The sequence below is a fragment of the Arvicanthis niloticus genome, chromosome 19, assembly GCF_011762505.2.
Source record: "Arvicanthis niloticus isolate mArvNil1 chromosome 19, mArvNil1.pat.X, whole genome shotgun sequence".
NCBI classification, from domain to species: Eukaryota; Metazoa; Chordata; class Mammalia; order Rodentia; family Muridae; genus Arvicanthis; species Arvicanthis niloticus.
The window spans coordinates 11,434,165-11,454,567 of record NC_047676.1 but is presented as its reverse complement, the minus strand read 5'-3'; the positions used below and the strand labels follow the sequence as shown (position 1 = coordinate 11,454,567).

General features: G+C 40.5%; 1 protein-coding gene across 1 annotated transcript in view; it reads left to right on the top strand.

Moving 5' to 3' along the window:
• The window catches only part of Dnah5 (dynein axonemal heavy chain 5), a 236,059-nt gene that overhangs the window by 32,632 nt on the left and 183,024 nt on the right, over window positions 1-20,403 (top strand). The window contains exons 10-16 of the mRNA XM_034523461.2: window positions 1,322-1,444; window positions 2,992-3,207; window positions 6,116-6,223; window positions 10,022-10,107; window positions 10,642-10,963; window positions 12,703-12,909; window positions 17,287-17,458. Coding sequence (XP_034379352.1) covers window positions 1,322-1,444; window positions 2,992-3,207; window positions 6,116-6,223; window positions 10,022-10,107; window positions 10,642-10,963; window positions 12,703-12,909; window positions 17,287-17,458 — 1,234 coding nt within the window. The remainder of the gene's footprint in view (window positions 1-1,321; window positions 1,445-2,991; window positions 3,208-6,115; window positions 6,224-10,021; window positions 10,108-10,641; window positions 10,964-12,702; window positions 12,910-17,286; window positions 17,459-20,403) is intronic.

The window sequence follows — 20,403 nt, the reverse complement described above, 5'->3', positions numbered from 1 at the left end:
ATTTGTATGATTAATTGATATTTTATGCATACTATTTGTATGTGCTTATGAAACTACCAAATGATCAGAAGCTTTTGGAACAGGCATTTTCAAATAGTATAAGAAGAGAAGAAATTATATATTGACCCAGCTCCCAGCACACAATACAATCCTAAAACCAATGGGCAAGAACATATGGCTAATATTGCTCTGTGTCTGCCTTCATATTTAAGATTTATTTATTTTTATTTTATTTGCATAGAAGTTTTGCTTGCATGTATGATGGCATGTGCCATGTGCATTCTCAGTGTCTGAATATGCTAGAAGAGGATATTGGGTACCCTGGACCTGGAGTTCCAGATGGTTTTTAGTCATCATGTGGGTGTTGGAAACCTAATCTGGGTCCTCTGTAAGAACAAGAAGTGTTCTTAACTGCTGAGCCATCTTTCCAGTCATATTCTCACTTCTTGACCTGATTGGTACCATCTCTTTTATATTGTACAGACATTTAATTATGCTTTTGATTTATTTCCAAAAAATAAGGAAGGTTTTGAAGGAGATACGTTGAAGTCCGGAGGGGTGAATATAATATTAGTGGCTTTCGACATTAGCTTTACCCGTGTTTCTCTGATGTCCCTTTTCTGATGTTTTCACTGCAGGTTGTGATGACATGATCTATCAAGTGGGACTGCACTTTACACAGTGCTAGTTAACTATGAGGTAGACATTAGAGAAGGGGACCTGCAGAGGAAATTCTCGTGGCTCTTAGACAGGGGAGCCAATCCTTTGGTTGTTTAAGATCTTCCGTTTTGCATAAATGTGTGAACCCCGTGATTGACCTTTCATGGTGTGTCCAATGCTGGTTTCACAGATCACTTTAAGACATGCTCTTTGATGATCCATGCCCGTATGATAGCTCTGGGCCACGTTCACTTCTCCATCCTGTATAATCCTCCTCCTATCCCTACAAATCCCCACTCCTATAAAATCCCCATCCTACTTTCAAATCTTCCTTTATTTTTGCTTTGTGACTCTCAGGGCATCAGTGTGTGTGTGTGGGGGGGCATTCACTGCACGGAGTAATTTACCACTGCCTACATCACTGAAGACAGTGACTTTTCCTCCATCATTCTGGGATTGCGAAGTACAATCCAGACTGTGGATTTTGACTGTATCAGAGGGTTATGGTTGATCAGAGTCCAGAGGAAAAAACAAAGCTGAAGATGAAGGCCACAGACTGGATTCTGAGAGGAAGAAGACTCGAAGGCTCTATTCAGATTCACAATTCATGAATTCATGAGGGTTTTATGTACCTGACATTTTTTTTTCTGGAAAATTCCAGGTGACAAATCAGATGATATCTGCATGTAAAGCCCACATCACCAACAATGGGACTGCCACCATCTGGAGCCAGCCTCAGGACATTGTCATGCAAAAAATAGCAGCTGCCATTAAACTTAAGCAGGTAAGTGGAGCTCAGTAGTGTGCCCCGGTGTCTTGTTCTTTGTGTTACATTTCTGGGACCATAGTAAATCATCCGACAATGATATGTTTGGCTGCTAAACAGAATAGTAGTGTATTTACTTTTTACAAAATAACTTCACTGCTAAGAAAATTGAGTGTTAATAAACCTGCCGAGAAAGTTTATTCCTTTATTCTACTAAGGTTCTGAGATACACTAGTAACTAATCTTAGGTAGTTTTAAGTATCATATAGACCAAGGGGAGATGGTATAAGGTGATTCTGTTACTGAAGTAGTGGGATCAAGGAGGACAAGACACAGGCTTGAGTTGCACTAAAATAGAAGTTTGTTAGATTAGAAGATGGGGAAAGGTAAAAGGAATACAATTATGAAAAGATTCTCAGTCTAATTTTGTCACCACCTTCATTTGTGAACTAGATGAACCCCTCCCTGCCCCTGCTCCTCCCTCCCTCCCTCCCTGCCTTTCTCCCTCTCTTCCCTTCTCTCTCCCTGTGCAGAATGATTAACTTGGTGTGCACATGGGTTCTTGAATCTTGTTAGGCAGTTGTGATTCCTGCTGAGAGACAAGGGGGAAGAGGAAGATGTGGGCCCCTGCAGCGGAAAACAGAGAAACTTTCCATGACAGCAGGCCCTAATGACACGAGGTCTGGGGTTCCAAGAGCTTTATTGACATGGAGGATGATAGATGAATCTGGATGTGCACCCCCAGTTAGGTCAGGGCAGGCCTGACTTAAATAGGGAAGGAGTAGGGAGGAGGGTCTGGGGAATACTTAATTAGCTACGCCCTATGGCCTTTAGGTATCTCATTATTATGGAAATCTCTCAAGGCCTGAAGTCACGCCCTCTACCTGTGGAGGGTGATGCAAACTTCTCTTAGGGAGGGGCTGGCTGTATTGTCCTACATGATTGAAAAGCGTGGGTCAATGGGGGTCTTAGATGGCATGTCAGGAGTCTGGAATCCGGGGGAGTGGCAAGATATGTGTCGTCCCTCACAGGCAATGGACACCTGTTGGGTCTCTGGCTATCTCTAAGCCAGTGCTCTACCGGAAACCAAAGCATCCTATCATGGTCTCACATCTCCCTTCCTCCCTCCCTCCTTCTGTTCCTCCTTCCCTCTTTCCCTCCCTTCCTCTCTCCCTCTTCCCCTTCCTTCCTTCCTTCCTTCCTTCCTTCCTTCCTTCCTTCCTTCCTTCCTTCCTTCCTTCCTTCCTTTTTTCCTTTCTTCCCGTTTCCCTCTTTTCCCTTCTCCCCTTCCTTCCTTCCTTCCTCTCTTCCTCCCTCCCTTCTCTCCATCTCTTTATCTCTCTCCCTCTTTCCCTCCCTCCATTCTTCCCCTTCCTTCCTTCCTTCCTCCCTCCCTCCCTCCCTCCCTCCCTCCCTCCCTTCCTCCCTCCCTCCCTTCTTTCTCTCTCTCTTCCCCTCTCTTTCCCTCCCTTGCATGCTAAGGGTTGAACCCAGGTTTTGCAGTCCTTAGATATGTTCTCTGCCTGAGTCCTGCTTTCCTTATAGTCTTTGCTCTTGACCGTCAGGGATACCAGTCCTGCTTTCAGGAGACAAAACAAAAACTTAAGCAAAATCCAAGTGAAAAACAATTTGACTTTAGTGAGATGTATATTTTTGGAAAATTTGAAACTTTCCACCGACGTCTGGTCAAGATAATGGACATCTTCACTACCTTCAAGACATACTCAGTCCTGCAAGACTCCAACATAGAGGGGCTGGAAGACATGGCGACTAAGTACCAGGTAGTACACATTTAAATACGGTTTCCTGTCATGGCCCAGAACTAAACTTAAATAATTTACAGAACAATGTTATTTAGACAAATCATGAATACACAATATAAAATATGTTGGATTCTTTAATAATAAGGAAATTGGATTTATTTGAGAATTGCATAATGGTACTAGTTTATTCTTTTCAGGTGTGTGGTTACAAGGATGAAGTCCCAATACTTTCAAGTTAATCATCTTTAAGGAAAAACATTTTCATTAGTAACACAAGAGAACGGTTAAAATATAATTTTTTCTTTTAAAAATTAATTTCTAAAAATATTTTTTATTAAAAAAATCTTACAAATAAATAAAATCATGACACACCAAAATTTACAAGACCCAAAGTCATACAACTTACTGAACTTATACACAATTAGAACTGGATTTTGAGGTAGAAACCGTGAATCTTCACATTCAATTTTACATGTCCAGTACTAAATATGTTTTATATACTTACATACCACCAAGACCCAGATATGCTTGCTGTGACTAGAACTAGAAATCATGCAGCTCTATGTCCTCTTTCAGACCCATGACCATTGCCTGTAGTCAGTTTTACTTCATCCCTTCATATATAGATTTTCATATTCCCTTTTTAAAAAACTTAATTCATAAAAAATAGTTTGTGTAGAACACAGTGTATCTCAGGCACTATTTGACACCAAGATTGGAGTTATGTGTAAGTATCTGTATACATTTTATTTGTACACATGTTAGCAGTATATAGAGCCAGTGAAGATTGGAATGACGTGTAAGTATCTATATATGTTTTATTTGTATACATGTTAGTGGTATATAGAGAGCCAGTGAAGATTGAAAAGACGTGTAAGTATCTGTGTATCTGTATACATTTTATTTGTACACATGTTAGCAGCTTATACAGAGCCCGTGGGATGGCTGCCCTGCAAGCCTGATACCCTGTGTTTGATCCTCAAAGCACACAGTAGAAAGAGAGAACAGAGTCTCAAAGTTGTTCTCTGGCTACCACGGGCAGGCTGTGATAAGCACAGATGTGCAGTGTCATGCACATCTATCTAACACACCTGTGTATATAAGCCATAGCATGAGAGATCACTGGGTTTCCAGCCCCAGCTGGTACATCCTAACACAGTCCCCACAGCTGAGGCTGCATGGAAAAGGTGGGGGAAGACTATAAGAGCTAGAGGACTGGTACTTACCACTGTGCCTTTTAGACATGACAGGGATATTGCATCCATGCAGTCTCAACAATGGTTGCCTAAACAAGTCCCACAAAATGACCATGCCAGTCGACAATGCCTATGTGGATGAGAGAGATTTTACAGGCCGTACTTTTAGCTGAAGAGCTACAAATGGTTGCTGAGAGAAAGAAAATCAGCTTGCCCCAGGGATGAACCCCTTGATGGGTTATCCAGTTCCAGGTGGTCAGCCCTAAACATAAGTACATATGAACAGAACTAAATAGACTTGCTAGGTGTGTGATTTCATCTATATCTATATCTATCTATACACATATATATGCATTTATAAACATACATGTATATACATATATACACACATACATGTATATACATACATATACATATATACACATACATATACATACATGTATATGCATACACATAATACATATATGTATATACACATATACATATGTACACATACATATATATGTATATACACATACACATACATACATATATGTATACGTAAGTACATATGACATATGCTACATGTACATCATAGACGTAATAATAATTTCAGAAGACAAGATTATGAATTTCAGAGGGGGTGGTAGGTAGCATGGAAGGAGTTGGAAGTGGGAGAAGGAGGTCTGTAGATATTACAAAATAATAGCACGCTGTATAAAATTCTTAAATAAGAAAATTGAATTTAAAAAAGAATATATGTTGAAAAAGTTAACTAGCGCAGCTTCCCCACGTTTGTCTCAAGCATGTCACATACTGCACGCATGCTCACAGTCTCCATATGTAAATACTCTTGTCCACAGTGGGACAGCAAGGAAGAGTGCCTTGTTTTCACTAGCAGACTTAATTTCAGAAGTTGAGCGGCTTGCATATCTTTTGTATATTCAGAGATTTGAATGATGCCTAAGTGGAAACGACTTTGAAGAGGAGATCGTGGAAGGAGGCCCAAAACTCTTCCTAAAGATTACGCGCTCTGTCAACAGTGCGGGCCTCTGAGTTTGAGGACGGCTTAGTGCCTGGTTAAGAATGATCACACGTCATTACGGCTCATCATTCTGAGCAAACAGAACTTCTGATAATAGTGTCTTCAAGGAGCTGAATCGCTTCATTTTTACCCTCCTATTCACAATCTGTAGGTGTACAGGAGAACAGAAGTAATTAGTTCTAGAGCATTGGAAAGCGGTAGAGTGTGTTCAATGGCCCATTAAAGTATTTGACTTGGGGGGGGGTTACATCTCTCGTGGGGTTATTGAAGCTCCCCCACTTTCTTCCTATCTGGTTTTTATTTTGTTAAAGTCTTGTCTCTTTATTCTTTGAGATCATTTAAGCCTGTCACCAAAGACGACATTTTATTAAATTCAACTCCGAGCTTCCTTTTAGCTTATTTCAGATGTGATCACTGCATGAAACTTTTGAGAAAGCACATGATTTTAATTGTATACATTGGTCCCCATAATCTGTATAACTGTGTGATGAGATGGTGCTTTCTGGATGATTCCTCTGATGAAGGATGGCAGAATTTCACTGTGTGTAAAACAAATAGCACCAGTCAATGAGAGGTAGAAGATACAGTTTCCTTTAAACAGACATCTTTGAGGGACTCACTTTACAAAGTTCTCCATTTAAAGGCTACAAGTCCCGAGTACCGAGAGGAAAATGAAAGACTGTCTCGTATCTTCCATCTATTTCAGGACATTGTTGCTGCCATAAAGAAGAAGGAGTATAACTTCTTAGATCAACGGAAAATGGATTTTGACCAAGATTATGAAGAGTTTTGCAAGAGGACTAATGAGCTTCATGTAGGTTGCATAGCATAATCCCTGGTGACAGTCACATGCTTTCTATGTTACCCTGCTCACCATTCCCAATTCGAAAGGCAGAGGCATCATTATCACAGGGGGGCTGGCGGCAATCTCAGCCTTCGTTTTGTGATTTCGGATGACTAACTGAAGGCTCCACATTCCCTAGATTAAAGCATCATAAATACAGCTTTGGCTAATGATTCGCAATCACAGACATCTTCTGTCTTAGTTCTTAGGAAGTTAACTTTCATCCTCTGTTGAAATGTCCTGTAGCTTCATTAGGCTGTGGCATGCATTTCTCTTTGTTACTATGGGGTGATGATTGTGAACAGAGGTAACATAACCGTCAGCTATGCCTGGCAGATTCTAAAGGCAGGGCTGTGGCTGGTCTTAGAGACCATGGTGCTGGGGCCCCTCTTGCTTTCAGTTGCTTTCTTTCTAGTCATCATTACTCAGTACACACCAGCCATCCTGACTTTCAGCCCCTCTGGGCAGCATAGCCTTTAATAGCATCTGAGAACACATCACAGAAGCAGTCCAGCTCTAGGGTCACGGGAAAAGGGTTTGAGTGACAGCTTTAGGGTTAAGTGCACAGCCTAGAGCCTATCGGTTGTGGGGTCACGTGATAAATAAAAGGTAGTTGCGACACAGTGGGAATAATCAAGGAGGATCTTTGTAGTTAGGAAATGGGAGTCAGGGAAGCTAATGTGGGAGACAACTTGGCAGTTCTCTACCACATTAAGATGCAGAATTCGTTCACCCTTAGGAGATGTAGGGGCATATTTTTATTTATAGGAATAAGATTGGGATGGGGAGATAGCACAGTCTGTGAAGAGCTTTTCTTGCAAGTGGGAACACCTGAATGTGAGCCCCAGCACTGATGTCTGTTTATCTATCTATCTACCTACCTATATTTACATCTCTACATATTTAAAGCTAGGTGTGGTGGTGTAAGCTTGTAAACTCAGCATTATGGAGATGGGGACAGGAGAATCCTTGGGACTCTCCGGCCAGTAATCTTGCTTACTTGGTAAATTTTAAGCCAGCGAGAGATTCTGTCTCCACAAAAGGTGGATAGTTACTGATGCACAATACCCAAAGTCATTATTCTTTGCTTTTTCACGCACAAATATTAATCTGTGCAAGCATTACACTCACAACACACCTGTGTTTCTATTTATAGCTGCACACATATGAATATGCACACAGGTGTGAATATGCACACACATATGAATATACACATGTGTGTGCACGTGCGCGCGCGCGCGCGCGCACGCACACACACACACACACACACACACACACAAACTTCTTCCTGAAGCAAGAGTGTAAAATGCCCATTCTGCTTCCTTCTTCTTGAAATTTATTGTTTGAACTAAATGTGTGCAAATAAAGGGAAAATGCTGTGAGGGGTTTTGGGATGAGTGAGTTCAAGGGAGAGGGAGATATAAGACACTCCCAGACACTTTTCTTTGACGTCTGTGAATTGATTTAATAGTCACGAAAACCCTAGAAAGTGAGTACTCTCCTTGCTCTCATTACTCAGAAGGGGAGCAGAATGGCTCTAAGTCACTCTTGTGTTTATGTGCTTCTCTGGAGAGTCTAACCATGCGTCTGCAACTCCTCTGTGGATGTAGATAGATGAGCATCTGGAGGGAGGAACCATATTTTGCCTCAATCCCTTAATAAGAAGATGTGGCGTTAGTCTAAAAACAAAAACAAAGAAAACCAACCAACAAACAAAACCAACCGAAAAACAAAACCCAAAAAGAAACAAACAAAACAACCCAGCAGTCCCTTACTCTGGGCAGCAGTGTGTCAGGCTTCCACACTGTGGTTGGCCAAAGGAGAAAGATTCACTCTTGAAACTGGATTTGCCCTCACTGCTCGCACCGGTTCCATTTAAATATAAGCATGCACGAACTTAGAAGAGACGCGTGGTTATAGAATGAAAGCAAAGGGGAAGAGTGGGAGTGACATCAAAAACGGTGAGGGAGGAGGGAAAATGATCCACGATAAATGAACACTATCCTGATCCTGTGTCTAAAACGAGAATTCCAAGGTAAGAAGACAGTCCGATAGAAACTTCCGGGGGGCGGGGCAGGCCTACAACACAGCCGTAGAACTAGATCACTGTTCTCCCTCACAGGACAGGATGTGAGCCTGGGAGGAGGTAACATTGTCTTCCTGTTTGTCTGGGGTTAAGAACCGGAGGCTGTGACTGATGTGGGAGAGTTCCCCTAGTGTGAGGTGCGAGCAAGCGAGGGAGCGAGCGAGCGAGAGACATGAGAGGCACGGGTCTTCCCACAGTGCGCAGAGAGGGCTGTGCGAATGTTCTGGCATTAGATATTAGTTACACGCTCTATCTCCTGCCTTATTTTTCTTCTTTGTTTGAATGGAAAAGGTTTATTTTTAAAAGACTGTCATACCTTAGTACCATGTTTTCATCATTTTTATCCTCGTGTGTATGTGTGTGTGTGCATGCGTGCATGTGTGTATGTATGCATTTATGTATATACACAACCTGCTGAGTCCATTTACTTGCTCATATACATGTGTCTGCATATCTACATGCCCACACATATACGTATTTAAAGCTCAACATATGTCCCTCTCGTCTTCTATCTAAAAAATAACCCGATTCTGGATTTGGTTTACTGGTTAGTTGACCTTTGATCTCTTCATCTCTTTCTCCTTTTCTTTCCTTTAACTAATAATTTTTCACTTTGTCTTTTAAACAAATCCACTTTCTTGAATTTAATCTGCATCTCTATAAAAGTGGGGTAAAAATACCCATGTCCCCAAGGCTCTGGATGGGGTAGGTAGGCTGATGGATCTCAGGGATAAGGAATGGAGGTAGGGTTTATGGGGAAAGAACGTAGGATTTCAGGGGACCTGGAGTGATGGGGATGAGTCCTGTCTTGACGTAGGCCTGTGCTGGCACAGGAGGGGCAGTGTTGTGAAACCAAGCGCCCAGTGACTCCAGAGAAGTGGTGAGTGAACATGCCCGCTGAGTGAACGTGCCTTTTTTAACATAAGAAACAATACAATGATTTTTCCTAGTTTTGAGTACATTTATATTTAAATAAAAATCCCAACTGAATAGTAGACAAGTAACCAACGTATTATGCTTAATATTTTTTTTAAAAAAAGATTTTATTTATTTTATGTGTATGAGTACATTGTAGCTGTTTTCAGACACACCAGAAGAGGGCGTCTCCATTACAGATGGTTGTGAGTCACCATGTGGTTGCTGGCTATTGAACTCAGGACCTTAGGAAGAAGAGTCAGTGTTCTTAACTGTGGAGCCATTTCTTCAGCCCTCTATTGTAGGGGTGATGGCTTGTTCCCAGGCAGCCACCATGTTCCCACTGCTCCTTGGCTCTGACTGGGGTTCCAGCTAGCTAGATGTGCAGGTCCTAGCACCCACTAGATGCCGACATGGGGGTTGGCTCTGCCCATGTCTATGATGTTCTCAGGACAGCTAGGTCTCTCTTTCTGGCTTCTGGACACTTATTTTCCTTTTATGCTTACTAATTTTCTGTTGTAATTTCCCTACCCTTTAGAAGAGGCATGAAGAACGCGGATCTCTTGTCTTCTGTTGATAAGTAGAAAATCCTCATTGTTTCTCAATACTGTGAAATGTATTTTTAATTTCAACCCTTGGGAGATGGAGGTAAAAGGCCTGTGAATTTGAGTTTAGCGTGGGTTTCATAGGATGACCCTGTCTCAAAAAAAAAAAAAAAATCTTAGTGCTAATTCACTGTTCGTTTTAGAGTTTTGTTCTGTTTTCAGAATGAGCTGCAGAGGTTCATGGACACCACATTCGAAAAGATTCCAAGCACGAGGCAAGCTCTGAGCACGCTGAAGAAATTCGAAAGGTAAAGGTTTGAAATAATTTCCCAAGTTCTGTCTTCTAAACTTGGGATAATACGAGTGAGCACAGTTTAGCTTCTTTTTATAGCTTATCTTTCATTGTAATTATAACTCTTATTATAACTTCGAATTATAATGTGAAGAAAAGCCTCTCTCCGCAGTCTGAGTCACAAGGTCACACGTTTTAAGTTTTCAGAGGCTGAAGAGGATCAATCCCTGGAAGGGATTAGGGATTTGCTTCATCTCTGCCAGTAGAGAATACTCTTAGCTTTGAAGTAGGCTGCAGCCGCCTGTAGTAATACTGCCTAATGTCTGAATAATTTGACATAATTCTTCCCAGGTTAGTGGTTTTGCCTTGTAAGGATTGATACTAATTTGGCTCTATAAAATGTCTCATAAGTACTCCATTGCTTTCACTTGGACTGTTTTATAATAAATGTTATTAAATAATATATATATACACACATATATGTGTATATATTCTCATTAATTCAAAACTTTGTGCTTTTTTTGTTTGCTTGTGTGTGTGTCTCAATCAGATTGAATATACCTAACCTTGGTATTGAGGAAAAGTACCAAATAATTTTCCAGAATTTTGGGGCCGACATCGACATGATTTCTAAGCTGTATACAAAACAGAAGTATGATCCTCCCTTGGCTCGCAACCAGCCTCCTATAGCTGGGAAGATCCTGTGGGCCCGGCAGCTGTTCCACAGACTGGAGCAGCCAATGCAACTCTTCCAGCAGCGTCCCTTTGTGCTGAGGACTGCGGATGCCAAACCTGTCATCCGCAGCTATAACAGGATAGCCAAGGTCCTCTTGGAGTTTGAGGTCCTCTACCACAGGGCCTGGCTTCAGCAGGTGAATTCCTGAACGGATGCTCCTTAAGTAGTTTGCACTGGACTATTTGCAGCTAATGTATTGCTAGACCATCAACCTAGAACTGACCTTAATTCATGCATGTAATCAAAATGGTATAAAAATTTAAAGGAATTGGGGGTATAGGATAGGGAGTTCTAGGGAGGGGAAATGGGAAAAGGGAATGACATCTGTATTGTAAATAAATAAAATATCCAATAAAAAAGTAGTTTGTACTGTTAGGTAGAGGAAATCCTCTGCTTGAATTTGGCAGGGATATTTTATAAATCAGTTTGGTTGAATTGAATAAATAAAAGTATATAATGTAGCCATGAAAGAAAATACTTATTAGTATTGAAAAAGTAATAAGCTAGGTAATAGAAGCTCACTGTTTAATTTGTGATCCCCTAAGTGAGAAAGTCACCCAGCATTTCACCACTCTGTCAGTTAGGGTTTCTTTTCTTTACCCCTTTAAAAATTCAGTAAGATCTTGATTATATAGCTTAATGGTAGAGCATTTATTTAACATGCATGAGACATTGGGTTTTATTTCCAGTAAACACACACACACACACTTATACACACACATGACACACACACATATACACTCACAGACATTTACACATACACTCAAACCCACACAGACACACTCACAGGTACATATACATACAAAGACACACACACACACTCAGACACACACAGATACATACACAGACACAAGCACACACACCCGCCCACATGACACACACATATACCTTCACAGGCATTTACACACACACACACACACACACACACACTAAGACATACACACTCACAGATACACACACATACAAAGACACATATACACACTCAGACATACACAGATATACAAACAGACATGTAAACACAGATGAAGATACACATACAAACATATAGATGCACAGACACAAACATACAGACACATACACACACAGAGTGTGAGAGAGAGGCGGGGGTGGGGGAGAGAATAAGTATGTTTGTTGAAGAAGTCTTATGCTTTATTTGGTTGCATTAATAGTGCATGAAGATGTAGCCCACCAATACTTTTGTATCTTTGTAGATCAGCATCAAGTAATAGTTGTGTATTTATGTCCACTGAATTTCTAAATATATAAAAAGCTGGGTTTGTGTAACTTTTATTAGGAAATATAACTGGTTAGGCATAAAGTGCTATATATCTTTTTGGATCAATCTATTTGGTGTTCTGTAAAGTTCTTGTAGATTATAGACTATAAGCTTATAGACTTTCTATTTAGAGGCATCTCTTTCTTTAGGTTAGGGAAATTTTATTCTATGATTTTGCTGAAAATATTTTTGTGGGGCTATTGATCTGGGAATCTTCTCTTTCTTCTATTCCTATTAGTCTTAGGTTTGTTCTTTTCATAGTGTCCCAAACTTCCTGGGTGTTTTGTGTCAGAACGTTTTAAATTTAAGCTTTCTAAATCACCTAGGCTACTTCAGTGCCTACCTATATGTCATGTGTGAGTCTGAAAAATGAAAAGGATACATTCAGTTGACTATGCAATATCACCACTAAGAACCTGAAAGCTGTTTTCTGAGAAGGAATTTAGGAGAACAGTAGGTGACCCCATTGTCTGGGATTTAGCAAGGTCAAATCCATGGGAGAATACAGAATAAGTGTTCACTAAATCCCAGAAATGGTTGAGTCAGATACTGAGTGCACACTACACTCTTGTCGTAATCATGTTGACTTCTTCCCACAGATTGAAGAAATTCACGCAGGTCTTGAGGCTTCCTTATTGGTGAAGGCTCCAGGCACAGGGGAGTTGTTTGTTAACTTTGATCCTCAGATATTAATCTTATTTAGAGAAACACAGTGCATGTCTCAGATGGGTCTACCTGTGTCACCGTTTGCAGCTGCTCTCTTCCAGAAGCGGGACATGTACAAACAGAACTTCAGTGCCATGAAGGTAGAACACTTTCCTTTCCCCTTGCCAGACAGCTCTAGAGTACATTTATTCTTTTGTTTTGTTTTTGTTTTGATGTGTGTGAGCCCATGTGCGCATGTGCACATGGAGACATAAGACTGATGTCAACAATCATTTTCCATCACTTCCCCACTTTATTCATTGAATCGGGGTATTTGAATCAAACGCAGTGCTCACCAATATGATTAATATCACTGGTCAGCTTGCTCTGGGGATTGCCTGTCTCCATTGTCCGAGGCTGGAATTACAGGTGGACTGCCTTGTTTATGTGGGTTCTTAAGAACTGAATTCCAGATCTTAGGATTGAAAGTCTGGGCTTTAACTCTGAGTGTTTTAGGATGATGTCATTGGGGGATTTTTGGGATAAAAGACATGGTCGCTCTTATATTAAGTATCATCCCTTACTTCTTGGTGGCTAGACAGAAATGAACTTTAATTGGGCTAAGACTGCCAGTGGGAAGCCAGTATTTGGGTGTGTAGCATTGACCAGGATGGAGAATGAAGACAGTAGCTTGAGTAGAATGACCATAGACTTGGTTGGACAATTAAGGTTATGTCCATAGACAGGTTAGTAGGGAACTCAAAGGTTATTGAAGAGGGTCTACCATTCATGGCCAGTTTGTACTGTACACAACTTGCACAATAATATGCAGTGGTGTTGACTATTAAGTCTCATTTGTAGAAACAATAAAGGCTTGAAATAGCCTATTTTGTGGGCCCATTAGAATATGTAGTTCCTATCTTAAGTCTAAGATGTCTAAGATGGCTTTTTGATATCCACATGGCTATGGTACCCATGCAATTTGAGCCAGAAGCCTGGAGCTCAGTAGAGCATTCAAAGTTGGAGGTAAACTTTTTAGAGGTAGCTTTTTAGACTGTAGCTACTATTAATGACCTTGTCCTGGATGAGAACTTTTAGGGAGGGATAGAGACAGAAAACAGTTGAGGGCATTCCAGTATTACTGGGTCTAGCAGAAGATGACAGGCCACAAAAATAGGTGTGAACTTGGAGATAAGATTAAACCAAGAGCCAGATGGTGGTGGCTCACGCCTTTAATCTCAGCACTTGGGAGGCAGAGGCAGGTGGATTTCTGAGTTCGAGGCCATCCAGGTCTACAGAGTGAGTTCCAGGACAGCCGAGGCTACACAGAGAAACCCTGTCTCGAAAAACCAAAAAAAATAAAAAAAATAAAAAATAAATAAATAAATAAAAAAATAAAAAAAAAATAAAAATAAACCAAGAGTAAGGACAATTACAAGGAAGGACTGGCTACTACTGACAAATCCATTGCCCAGAGGATAAAAAAAACATTCAAAGATACAGCCTTGGTACTGGACCACATACAAACTGTCAGTAAAATGTCATAGAAAACCAGGCGTATGCAGTAATCCTAGCACCTGGAAAGTAGAGCAAGAGGATCAGAAGTTCAAGGTCATCCTCGACTATGAGACAAGTTTGAGGTTAGCCTAATATGTGCAAGACCTTGTCTCAAATCACAATGCTTAGCAGCGTATGATGACGCTGTGAGCATGCGCCTGTACAGTGCCTTATGATTTAAGCCTCTCTCACTTTCTCCCTACCACTCCTTCTTCTCCCCTCCCTTGTTCACTTTTCTGTACTGTATATTGAATATGGCGCTGTATGAATGCTAACAAGTGCTCTACTGCTCAGCTGTATCCTCAGCTCACCCTTCATTCCTGTAATCCAGACTGGCCTTGAACTTCCAATTCATTTGTTTCAGTCTTTCTAGAAGTTGGGATTACAGACTTCTCCCTCCATTCTCAGTTTCTTTAAAGTCTTTCCATAGGAATTATTTAATGTTGTCTTTCATACTACCATGAAAGATGGGTGGGGCAAAGTACCATGTGACTCAGAGAAATGGACAGAATCAATGTTTCATAGCTAAGTGATAGAATCAGGACCAGGACTGTTCTTTATTGTTCTTTATTGTCTTCTTACTACTCTTATTGTGTTAAAAAGTTAAAATCAGCCATGAGCAGATAGTGCTCTAATCTAGACCCATAAAACACTACTCAGCAAACATATTCTCTTTATATCCTTTTGTGTCAGAAAAACCCCACCAGGTCAATTTACATATTTATAAGTGCAATGATTTTTAAAGAAATCATATTTATACAGTTACACAATTACTACTATTAATTTTCCCTACAGAGTCTTTCTCTGTTATGTGTTGCAGGCAACACAAAACTTCAAAATATAGGAGCTTCTAGCAAACTTTTCATGGTTCTGTGTTAAAGGGTTTGAACGGGTGTTGAATGATGTACTTACCTGGGATTGCAGACTGAGGTATCTCTACAAGAATTTCTGGTATGGATTCCCCAGGCTAGTAGAATAACTTATACCCCTAGGAACAAGTGCTATCATGAATAGAAAGGCACATGATCTCAATGGTAGCTCAGGTGTCTCACAGGATCTTTCTGTTGACCTCCCCCTGACCCGCTTGGTTCTCTGAATGCACATCCAGATTCAGTGAAGGGTACATATCTCCAACTCCATGAGAAGAGGAGGGTCAAAGAATCTGTGAAAGCCGCTATTGTTCCACTCAAAGTTTGAATAAGCAAACTGTTATCTGGTTGGCATTTATGATGTCTTGGGGATGGAAACAGTTAGAAGTCCTTGTGTAACACGGCTAGCTGGTGAAAGCAGACTTATTGGGAAACTTGGGGGACATGTAAAGCTTTCCCCAGGTTCAGAGTTACTGTGCTGGGAGTCTTACGGTTTCTACAGATATGCAAACATATCTGGCTGTTTGCTTTATTCATCTTTTTTCTTGGAATATATTTGAAACTGCAAAGAGATGAGCTCCTGTGGGCTGTTGTGAGGAATGCAGATCGTGAAACCGGTATGATTTGGATCCAAAGTGTTATCTCTGGGTAAACGACCGTTCCCTCCTAAGCCTCAGTTTCTCATTTGTAAAAGGGATGGATGGTGCTCCCTGGGTTTAAAAGATTAAAGTGAAGAGTAGAAAGCTTGCTGGATGCAGACTCCGAGAACCACTTTTCCAATAGAATAAGGACACTGAAAAGCGAAAAGAGCAGTGAGCAGTGGCTAAAAGCTTTAGGCAGCTCGGAAGCAGCTGCTAATGGAATCATCAAATGTAGGCTTTTTGTTTGTTTGTTTCAGTTTTTTTGTTTAAGTAGCTTTTGTGGAAAATGGAAGAGTCTTATGGAAACCATAGAAAAGCATTATAGAAAGCTAGAGCTCATTTGGGAGATGTTAGGTTTAACTGCCTTCTCAAAGCCCGCCAGGACTTCCTATACCCTTCTGACAGCTTCTTACAAAATTATGAATATTAGTGTGACAGAGTTGTATATAAAATTTGGCAAACATATCCGCCCAGGGATCATTTTTGTTCTAGTGTACCAATGAAGATGTTTTTGGCAGACAATGATCTAATATCATGTAATACCAATAGTTTCTGTACAAGTATGATTTTAAAACGATTTGTCTTTAAGAGGCGCATAGATGTGTTCTGTGAGGAGTGTGCACTATTAAGCATGTTTGAAAAGGACAGAATCGGAACTAACCTTGACTTTTCATGGAGAACTCAAATGCTCCCTCCCATTTTAGATCACAGATTATTTTTTCTGATAACAACTAGCAACTAACGGGTTAGTTAGATAGATGCCCATGGATTCTGTTCCGTGTTGTAGCTAATGTTTCAAGGAAATTGGGGGAAAAAAAACAGGCTAAAAATCTTGTCTTTGTATTGTTTATGCAGTTGCTCTTGACATAGTGAGGCTGAAAGTACTGTAAGTAAATAATGCATTTATTACACTTAAGTGACCATTATGTCATAGCCAGCTCTGTTTTCAGTGTGTCCACTGTTTTAGCCAAGAGGTGATATTTAGAGCGTTTGAAATCAACACTGATTCTTGACTATTCCTCTGCTTTATGGGTCTGGTATCAACATTTAGTTGATAGTTCTGTCTAGCAGTGGCTTTCATGATACAGACAACTGTGATGGTGAATATGGTCTACAGGAGATGCTCAAAGAGCAGGATGTACCTTGTCGCCATAGAAACAGAATGAGTGAGCCCACTGAGGCACAGATAGACATACTGCTCTGTAACTTTACATAGTTTAGAAAAGTTACTTGGCCTTTCTCTGTTTTGGGCTGGGTAGATGCCAAGGAATGATCCTCAATTTCTTTTTGATTCTGAATTTTGACCTAACTGGGTTAGGATTTGGTGGGTGTAGAGACAATATTTTGTTTGCCACATTCTTCCTGCCAGGATGTTAGATCACAATGGTTTGTCCAAAATTTCTTAGATAACAATACTAATAGATATTAAAATTGACATGGAAACCGGCTATTTAATCACATTCCCTTGCAGATGATGCTGTCTGAATACCATAGAGTAAAGTCGAAAATGCCTCCCGCCATTGAGCCGTTGATGGTCCCGCACTTGGCGAGAGTGGATGAAGCCCTCCAGCCTGGCCTGGCTGTCCTCACTTGGACGTCTCTGAATATTGGGGCCTATTTAGAAAACGCCTTTGCAAAGATCAGTGAGTCTGTCTACATGCTCTTCATTTCTCAGCTTTAAGAGCTCAGTTCTTATTGCCTACTGGATAATTTGTTATTTAATATGCCGTTATAAATAATGAAATGAGAAATAAGGATCAACTTCCACAGGGAACAACAGCTAAGGATAAGGAACTCAGGATATAAATATTCGTTATTTAATTTTATTCCCAGAGGTTATCCTTATAATTTTGTTGATTCTTCATTTGTTTGTTTGTTTGTTTGTTTTTGTTTGTTTGGTTTTTCAAGACAGGGTTTCTCTGTATAGCCCTGGCTGACATGGAACTCACTCTGTAGACCAGGCTGGCTTCGAACTCAGAAATCCACCTGCCTCTGCGTCCCAAGTGCTGGGATTAAAGGCGTGCGCCACCACTGCCCAGCAATTTTGTGGATTCTTCTTGCTATTTTTAGTATCCAAATGATTTTTAAGGCTGTTTAACTTCTGTACTAATGGATTAGTTCATTCAGATTGTTTTCTTTTTTTAATCTTTCTGCCTCCTTTTACCTTCTCTCTCTCCTTTCACTTCCTGCTCTTCCTAGTCTTCCTCATTATCCTTATCTCTTAGGTCAAACTCAGAGCTCTGTGTGCATACAGTAGACAAATGCTCGACCACTGAGCTCTCTTGCAGACTTCTCAGCAGTTTGGGGGATCTGGGTTTGGATGCAGCAGTGTGCTGAAAGACAGGACATTCTGAATGAGACAAGTTTAAGCAAGTGCTAGTTTTCTGTAACTAGGGAGCAGTACTTACAATGTGTAAGATGGCACACTCCTTTGACTCCAGTTTCCAAGAATAAGCCAGGAATGCCACAGACAAACAAACACACAAACAACCAACATACAAACAAAACAAAACAAAACAAAACAAAACAAAACAAAACAAACAGAAAAACTAGGCTCAAAAAAAAGCCGCAAAAAGTCCTTCTGGGTGTTAAACAGTTGGAATTGTTTGCTTTACATAAGGCTTTTCAGAGTCTCTCACTGTCCAATAGTGAGCTCTTCCATGAGATACTTCCCAGAGTTCATAGGTGCCTTCTAGAACATACTAGCTCCAGATCTCCTATGTAAAGAGGGGTGTGCAGATTAGAACAAAATAGTAGAATTTGTTTTAAAGAGACATTTTTAATTCGTTTCCCGCCCCCCCAATCTAGTGTTATCTGTCCTCTCTTCTTCAAGGCTCAACTTTGCCTATTTTTTGTGGCCCGGGATAAGAAGTTACCTCTGACTACATTATCTCATGTCTGCTTCCTCCCAGGGCCTTTGTTGTGCTGATAGCTGGGCCCAGAGGTTCTGTATTGCACATGTCTCCTAATGGTATAATTTATCTCCATCTTTCTCCCAAGATGACTGCAAAGGGCTTAATTTCCATTTCTTCACTTCTCTGACCTTTTTTCTGATCCATTTTGTCATGTTACTTCCTCTCTAGGTTGAGTTTTCCTGGGATTCCCTTCTAGGTAACTCCTGTGATACTATTTTCTGTCTCTTTATGTCTCCATCTCTTTTTGCATGTCTCTGCCTCTCTTTGTATGCCTCCATCTCTCTCTCTCTGTCTCCCCTGAACTAAGACTTGACTTACTGATAACTTTAATTACTAGGAGCTTGTCTTCCTAGTACATTTCTTACTGTACCTTCTAAATGTCTACATACTACTTAATATATACTAATTTAGCAAGCACATTCTACTCAAGAGTATTTGAGGACCAAGCTGGTAAGCAGAACTCGCACATGACTTCTGCTTCAGTTCCTTCATCCAGCTTCCTGTCTTAAGTTCCCTGGATAATGAACTATACAAGCTCTTAGATGAAATAAACCCTGTCCCCTTAAGTTGCTTTTGGTTATGGCGTTTTATCACAGCAGTAGAAAACCTACCTAAGACAGTTGCATACTTTGCTTGCTTAAGTGGGAACTAGTTTCAATGATAAATTTTAACAGTGTTGTTATTGCATGTTAATGAAGTGTATTTTAGGCTCACCACGGTTTGCAATGGGATACAGAAAAGTGCACAATTAGATAACCATAGCATTAGGAGGATGGGGAAAGCTGTGCAGCAGTTTTATAAAGAGTCCTCAATTTAAAGATTAGAAAGGACCAATCCAGAGATGCTAAACGGCATCTAGTGTTGAACAGACAGAAGCAGTAAAGATGACTCTCCTTGCCTCTAAGCCAATATTCTTTCCAAAGTATCTCTCTGTAGGAAATATAACAAGAGTAAATGAGCTAAAATCTCTAAGGAGGCATTTATAAGGTATATAAAGCCTTCATAGTGAGAGTTATCACAATCAAATTAGAACAAGCTGCTAAGGTAGTCTTTAGCAGTATTTTCCCTAGAGAGGAATTAGGATTAGAGCATCAGCAATTTGTATATTTTATTAGATGCTAGCTAGAGAGAAGTAGACAGGGTCTAAAGAAATCCTGATTCTCCCTTTTAAATTGTGTGTTCTTTATATAACTTAAACAAAGAAGATAATGAAGAACAAAGTTGAGCACCATTGTAGATACACTCATTGTAGTTGAGCACCTGGTCAGTAGTTCTCTATCCTTTGACCACTTGTGACTTTCTATGATGGTCTCAATTTGCTGCTTAGAGAAGCTGAGTTGACAAGAGTAAACAAACCGTGTTAAGTGTCAAGAACACTTGGATTCTTCATTGGAATAAATGAGCCAACACAATTAGAGGGGTCAGAAATCCAAAGAGTCGCATATGGCTAAAATCAAAGCATCTTCAGAGAAGGTTCTTCCCAGAAACTCTGCAGAGAAACCTTTCCTTAACACCTTTCAGATTTTATAGACTTCCTACATCTGAAGGAGAATGACCATGCATGTTCAGAGCTAGCTGTGTGTCATGGCTAACCTGTTTTCTCTCAGTCCCTCTCCACCATGGTCACTATCTTCTCTATCTCACTTAATCCTTTCCCAGCTTCCTCTTATTCC